Source organism: Cebus imitator, unplaced genomic scaffold (genome assembly GCF_001604975.1).
Source record: "Cebus imitator isolate Cc_AM_T3 unplaced genomic scaffold, Cebus_imitator-1.0 Scaffold537, whole genome shotgun sequence".
In the NCBI taxonomy this organism is placed as follows: Eukaryota; Metazoa; Chordata; class Mammalia; order Primates; family Cebidae; genus Cebus; species Cebus imitator.
In genome coordinates this window covers 1,237,558-1,245,452 of record NW_016107852.1, presented here as the reverse complement: position 1 = coordinate 1,245,452, position 7,895 = coordinate 1,237,558, and the positions used below count along the sequence as shown (strand labels likewise).

The 7,895-nt window shown below is 40.6% G+C and overlaps 1 protein-coding gene across 1 annotated transcript; it reads right to left on the bottom strand.

The window, feature by feature from the left end:
- Positions 1–4,608: 4,608 nt before the first annotated feature.
- On the bottom strand, positions 4,609–7,085 carry CXCL10 (C-X-C motif chemokine ligand 10). The gene is made up of 4 exons (XM_017514805.2): positions 6,920–7,085; positions 6,214–6,337; positions 5,897–5,983; positions 4,609–5,454 (listed from the first exon to the last, which is right to left on the bottom strand). The coding sequence occupies exons 1-4, from the start codon at positions 6,978–6,980 to the stop codon at positions 5,436–5,438; spliced, it is 291 nt and encodes a 96-aa protein (XP_017370294.1). The 5' UTR covers positions 6,981–7,085; the 3' UTR covers positions 4,609–5,435.
- Between the last annotated feature and the right edge of the window lie 810 nt (positions 7,086–7,895).

Genomic DNA, 7,895 nt, shown 5'->3' with positions numbered 1-7,895 from the left:
AGTCTTCACGGTCTGAGCTTTTTTGTACCTGTCTTTTCTGGGAAGACTTTCCAGATATTTGAAGATACTTGAGTGTTGCTATCTAATCCGTATTTGCATTAGGAATACCCCAAGCCCAGTAATACTGTAATTCTTGCAGACTCAAAGAGGTACAACCTTGGTGGTCTTAGATAAAATTTGGAAGAATTCTCTGGATTACCAGGCAGACTCTTGTTCTCTTCTCTTAGTTTCTCCTAAACAAATGAAGTGTCTCTCTCTGTGCTGAGCCACTTGGGGCTGCGGGGTAGGGTGACACAAGCACCCCTGTGGCTACCACCACTGGCATTGTGCTGGGTCAGACCTGAAGCCACCATAACACTGGGTCTCACCCAAGGCATGTCACTGTAACCACTACCTGGCTGCCATCTGTTTGCTCAAGGGTCTATGGTTCTACCATCAGCATGTGGAAAAGTCACAGGCTTATATTCTCCCCTGCAAGCAGCAAGTTCTCCCAGGCACCAGATGGGCTCAGAGATGCTGTCTGGAAGCCAGGGACTAGAGTCAAAAACCTTAGAAATCTACCCGGTGCTCTATTCTGTTGTGGCTAAGCTGGCACTCAAACTATGAGACAAAGTCTTTCCCACTCCTCCCCACCCACTTTCCAGAGGCAGAGGAGCCTTTTGCTCGTACCTGTCACGACAAGCCCATGGAATGTACTGCTGGGCTACCATCAATGTTCACCTAAGGCCCAGGAGCTCTTCAGTCTGCTTATGGTGAATGCTGCCAGGCCTCAGACTCACCTTTCAGGGCAGTGGGCTCCCCTCTGGCCCAGGGCAGCTCCAGAAATGCCATCTAAGAGTCAGGACCAGAATTGGGGACCCAAGAGCACACTTGGTGCTCTACCCCACTGTGGCTGAGCTGGTACCTGTGGTGTGAGAAAAAGTCCTCTTTACTTTTCCTTCTGCTTTTCTCAAACAGAAGGAATCTCTCACCATAGCCGTCACAGCTGGGAATGTGCTAGGTCTCACCTAAAGCCAGCATGTCTGAGTCTTACTCAAGGTCTACTGTGTACTATCTGGGTATTGCTGCTGGTTATTCAGGGCCCAAGGGCTCGTCAGTCAGCAGGTGATGAATCCTACCAGCACTGGGTCCTTCCCTTCAAGGCAGAAGGTTCCTTTCTGGCCCAGGGCATGTCTAGAAATGTCATCCAGGATCTAGGGCCTAGAATAGGGGCCTCATGACTCTGCCCAGAGTGCCCTATCCTACTGTGCCTGAACTGGCATCCAAGTTGCAAGACAAAGTCCTCTTTACTCTTCCCTCCCCCCATGCAGAAGAAAGGAGTCACATTTATTGGTGTGAGCTGTGTTGCCTGAGATTGGGAAGGGTGGCACAAGCATTCTCTTTGCTGCCCTGGCTGGTGTCTCACCAGGTCATGTTCCCCCTACTAGGTCCTGTGTCCACCAAGTCCACTGGCTTTCCAGCATAGCACTAGGACTGCCTAGGAGTTGCAGTCTTTGTGGCCTAGACTGCCTTTCAAATTTATTTAGGACCCCAGAGCACTTTAGCCAGCAGAGGTAAGACTTCCCAAAACTCAAGTTCTGACCGCTAGGATGGGTGATTCCCCCCTGGCTAGGGCTGGTCTAAATGCTCCCTCCATGGGCATCAACTGAATTCAGCCTAATTTTGCTTTCCACTGTGACATAGCAGCACGGGGTTCCCCCAAGCACACAGGTTATCTTTCTGTGCCACATGACCACTACCAGGGGAAGGGAGAAGGGTGGCATTGGCGATTCAAGGCCATCTTTCCTACCTGGTTTTAACTTAATATTGTTGAAAGAGGTACTGATTAGTTCAGCCACTGTGAGAAGCAGTTTGGAGATTTCTCAAAGAACTTCAAATAGAACTACTATTCAGCCCAGCAACCCCATAACTGGGTATATACCCAAAGAAATGAAAATCATTTTACTGTAAAGACACCTGCACATGTATGTTCATCAAAGCACTATTCACAATAGCAAAGACATGGAACCAACCTAGATGCCCATCAATGGTAGACTTGATAAAGAAAATGTGGTGCATATATACCATGTAATACTAAAAAAGCACAAAATCATGTCCTTTGCAGCAGCACAGATGGACCTGGAGGCCATTATCCTAAACGAATTAACACAGGAACAGAAAAACAAATACTGCATGTTCTCACTTATAAGCTAAATATTGAGTAACCATGGACACAAGAGGGGAACTCTTGTTCTAGATACTGGGGCCTACTTGACAGTGTGGGTGGGAGGAAGATGAAGATGCAAAAACTACCTATTTGGTATTATGCTCATTTCCTGGGTGATGAAATAATCTGTACACCATACCCCCAGTAACCTGCATGTGTACTCCCTGAACCTAAAATAAAAGAAAAAAATTTCAAGAAGTAGTAAATACAAAGTAATATGCCATGAAAAGTCTCCCTGTGCTATGAATGGAATGCCGAGTTTACTATATTTTACATTGCCACATAAAAGTGAATCTAAACAAAGCAAATTAAGAACATATGTCAGAGCCAAGCATGGTGGCTCATGCCTATAATCCTAGCATTTTGGGAGGCTGAGGTGGGTGGATCACCTGAGCTCAGAAGTTTGAGACCAACCTGGGCACATGGTGAAGCCTCATATTTGTATTATCTACCAAAGATGATAACAAAAAAGAGTTTAGCTGGCGTGGTGGTACACACCTGTGGTCCTAGCTACTTGGGAGGCTAAGGTGGGAGGATTCCTTAAGCCTAGGAGGTGGAGGTTGCAGTGAGCTGAGATCACACCATTTGCACTCTAGCCTGGGTGACAGAGTAAGACCTCATCTCAAGAAAAAAATAAAAAGACATGTGCCAGAAAGGAAGTAATCCAGTGAAGTCATGGGAATGTGAACATAATAAAGTTCTTTGGGAAAAAATGACCCCACTAAAAGATGAAAAATATCAAAAAGATTAGAACTAAATGTGATTTTGCAATACTCAGGAAAGGAGTGAAAAAGAAAAATAGAATAATTTTACAAAATAAAAGCACCACTATTCTGTTGCTATTCTGGTGATGGCTTGTATTGGATAGGGAGAGCTAATGGTTAGATTTTGTGAATTATGTGAGTTACTTTTTAAATACAGTCATTATTAAAAATTAAACTATGTACTAGCTATTGAATGAACTATGTTAAAATTATACTAAAACATTTTATTGCTTCTTTCTGGGAAGAAGATCAGTGTACTGTACATTGAAGCTCATTAAATAAGATTCAATCTGATAAATAAAGCAATGCTGCTATCACATTCTAATACATGTCCTACACAAGATTATCTGTAGCATATACATAGTAGTAGAATTGCTGGAACATGGGGTGTGCCAGTGTTTAGCTTTATAAGATAACACCAAACTGTTTTCCAGAGTAGTAGTCACAGCCATTTCTTCTTTCATCAGCAGTAGAAGAGCATTCCTCGTTACCTTGCATCCTTGGTAATGGTTGATGTTATCTTACTATAAAAGTTTTGCCAGTTTAGTGATGTGAAATGTTATTTCATGTTGATTTGAATGTACATTTCCTTGATTACAAATGAAGTTGAACGTCTTTGTATGTTAGGGGCTTATGCTTCTTACTTCTGTGAAGTTCTTACTTCTGTTTCCTTTTTTCTTTTAGAGATGGGGTTTCACTCTGTTGCCCAAGCCCGAGAGCAGTGGTGCAGTCATAGTTCACTGTAAGCTCAGACCCCTGGGCTCAAGTGATCTTCCTGCCTCAGCCTCCTGAGTGGCTTAAAAAAAAAATTGGTAGAGACAGGGTCTCGCTGTGTTGCTAGGCTGGTCTCAAACTCATGAGTTCAAGAAATCCTCCTGTCTTGGCCTCCCAAAGTGCTAGGATTACAGGCATGCCATACTGCAACCAGACTTGCCTTTTCTTTTTTGATGTATGGGAGTTCTTTATATATTCCAGATGCTAATAATTTGCCAACTAAATGTATTGTGAAGATCTTCTTAGTAAGTAATTGGATGTAGGAGGGGCGGAAGAAATAGTATAGAATTACTCTCCGGTTTCGGGTTTGGGGGAACCGATTGGATGGTGGTGTAGTTAAACTAGGACATCGAATAGAGGAGGAGAAACAGATCTAGGGGAGAGGTGAATTAGTTTATTTTGGAGTTTGAAGTTCCTACAAGATATTCAAGTGGAGATGTCTTAGAGAAATTTGGCTATAGGGCTGGATGTGGTGGCTTGGACCTGTAATCTCAGCTTCTCTGGAGGCTGAGGTCAGAGGATTACTTGAGCCCCGGAGTTCGAGGCTGCAGTGAGCTATGATTGCACCACTGCACACCCGCTTGGGTGACAGAGGAAGACTCTGTGTCTAAAAAATAAAAAAGAAAAAAAAAAGAAATTTGGCTATAGGCGTTTGGAGATTAGGACAAGCTCTACTATGCTGCACTAGTTGTGTAGGATCTTATATGATGGGCTTTCAGGAGATTACAGTTGCAAGGAGATAGAGTGGTAATTCTCTAACTCATTTGTCTTCTACCCAGCCCACCTTCTCCAGGCCATGGATTCTCCAATCTAAATTTCCTACAAAATAAATATCCCAACCAAATGATCCACAAGACACTTCACCTTAGTTATAATTACTTTATTAACCTTTTGGTCTTTCAACGTTTAGGTAATCTTTCTCAATATTTCCATGGGAGTACAACATGTTTATTTTGAAAACCATTCAGCACATTTATTTTACATAACATGCAGAGCATATATCTCTCTGTATTTTTTAAATATTTTGTTCCTTATTGATACATAGTACTTAATTACACAAGTTATTCCATATACACTGAAAACAATATAGAAAATATGTACATCTAAGACTTCTACTTTGTAGAGTCTTTCATTACATAAGAATATTTACACGTACATTTTCAGACATTTCTATCTTCCTGTATTTGGAATTGTATGTAGGCAGCCACTGAACAAATATGGGCCCCTTGGGAGGGTGGCAGAAGTCCATGAAGTAAAGAGCATTCTTTAAAAAGCAGATTGTATTATCACTTTGATTGCATACCTTTTTGTTATTTGAGATTCTGAGACTTCTGATAAACCTCAAAGCAGAAAGATTACTTAGTACCCCTGGAAGATAGTAAAGGTAAGGGAAATACCAGAAGCAGGGTCAGGACTTGGCACATCTGCTAAGAACATAGCACCTCAGTATAGCTTACATTATAGTGCCAGGGTAGAGTTATTACTGAGCAGCTTAGGATGATGAACCATTGACCTTCCTACAGGCGTAATAGCAGCTGATTTGGTGACCATGATCAGTCACCTTTTAGTAGAACTGCAAACTAAGAATAATTAAGGCTTGACATATACTCCATGTAGGGAAGTGATGGGAGAGGCAGCCTCTGTGTGGTCCATCCTTGGCAGCACTGCATTGATTTTGCTTCCCTCTGGTTTCAAAGAGATCTTTTGGACCTGTAAGAAGAGAAAGAGGAATATGAAAGTGTGATATTCAGACTCTGGCTTCAGAGTGGGTTCTTCTTGGAACATACTGAGTTCATAGATAACCCAAAGATCCTCAGGTAAAGGATGTGATGAGCTTTCCTGCTGCTGCACATTCATTATGGATTACAGGGGTTGCTTTTTTTCAAGCCGTGAAAGACTTGGGGGAAAATGTAGCAGTTTTGCTTAGTTATAGCTGTACTTCAAGGTTAACAGGTAATCAGGGTAACTTTAGATACTTATCACACAAGATGGTCCCTCAGCATATAAATGAATGGAGGTAGGAGAGGGAGGGCATGGTGGTAACATACTTTTAAACCAGTGATTGCACAGCAAACTGCAATGCAAGCATTTCTGACTCCCAAGATTGCCATTTCCTCAAGAGCAATTCTTCTGCAAGCAACAGCAAACCTACCTTAGCTTGTTAACTGCTGTCAGTAAATTCTTTATGGCCTTAGATTCCAGATTCAGGCATCTCTTCTCACCATTTTTCATTGTAGCACTGCAGAAATACATAGGGATGAAAATATTTAAGACAATGTTGGGTCAATAAAATAGATGGCATACACATCTCTGAAGTCAGACATTTAAGTTTCACTCTTGCGTGTTTTTGTTTGCAGTACATTAGTTTTAGAATCATCACAAACCCTTTACTGATCTTTTGTTATTACATATTTAATACAGTACATAATTACAACCAGGGAGGTGATAATCAAATGGGATTTCACTCACATGATCTCAACACGTGAACAAGATTGACTTGCAGGAATAATCTCAAGTGTTTCTATGAACCTTGGATTAACATGTTTACTAATGCTGATGCAGTTACAGCGTACAGTTCTAGAGTGAGGCATTCCTGTAGGAAAAGAGAAAGGAACAGCAGGGAAGGTTAGCACAATGTTCATTTTAGGCATTTAATGTAGACTGGTGGTATTTAGCAGAATGTATATCCCCATATCATCAAATAGCCACTTAATCTGAGAAGGAATGGATCACATCACAACACAACTATAATTGATTAAATAGTTGATTATCTAGAAGGAATTGTTGATTATAAAGTTGATTATAATTGTTGATTATAAAGTCAAACCCTTCAGAGTGGGTTCTTCTTGGAACATACTGAGTTTGTTCATGTGGTTCATTTAAGTTTAGGTAAGGAAATATCTATATCTCATCCTCTCTGCATTCCCTCACATTTTCTCTTTCTCCTCCCTCTTCCCCATCTCTTCTGTCCTCATTCCCTTTTTTCCTCTCTTTCTCTTATTCTTTTTGTTCTCTTTAATTCATAGAAGTTCTATGATCTGAGGAAATCTCTATATCCCGCTTATTTATAAGCATGCAGTGAAATGTTGACAGATACATTATTTCTATATTTTTAGAATTTATACCCACTCCTATTTCTCATTTTACAAATTAAATATCCTTAGATGTTCCTTACCTTGAGTGCCACTTAAAGTCAGACAGATAAGGCAGAAAATCAGAATGGCAGTTTGATTCATGGTGCTGAGACTGGAGGTTCCTCTGCTGTAGGCTCAGAATACGTCTAAGCAGTTGAGGAATGTCTCAGAAAACGTGAGGCTACTGTGCAGTATTTATCTGCAAAGGCATTTTCCCTCCCTAACTCTGATTGGATAACATTACAGTTGACTCAGCAAAACCAGCTGGCTGTTCCTGGGGAAGTCCCAAGTTGGAAAAGCGAAGGTATTATTTTTGTTTATTGTGGCCTCCAAGATAAGGAATTTCCCTCTGCCTCTCTTTTTTCAGTAATAGTGAATTCGGTTTCACTTTCCAGAACATGAACTGTTTCTTGAAAAACAGAATTTTATTGCATATAGAAAAAAACAAAGGTTGCCATTCAAACTATAATGCTTTTTCTCAACACTTACCTTAAACTTTTATAGTTACTTTCAGAGGCTGTTTTAAAAATATCCAAGTAATAGAAATTTTTCATCCTTTATAGGTAAACCTAATTTTTGGTAACTGCAAGTTGTACCTGATTATTAGAACAATGATTTACTGGACAGTGCTCCTTGATCAAATACCACAAAGTAATAGGATTGGCCTGCCCAGACAGGGTCAAAGATATGGAACTGGCAAGTTTTAAATAATTCAATAAATGCTTTGATCATTCATAACACCATTAGATTAAGTAAATAGCCTCCAAAATAACTATTTTGAGGGAAAACACTGCTCATTTGGGTATCTGATTTCTGGTGTGTTAAAACAAGTTTCATGTCTTATAGCAGTCCCTGAATGAAAACATCATAAGATGGTATCTAGAATGGTGTGAGAAAAGGATTCATAGCTATCCTAGGGTTATTGTAAAAAACAAAGAATGCTTTTTGAGGAAATAAATTTAAAAGGAGGGATATGCATATAGACATTGGGAAAGCAGCTTGAGTCAGGATGGAAAC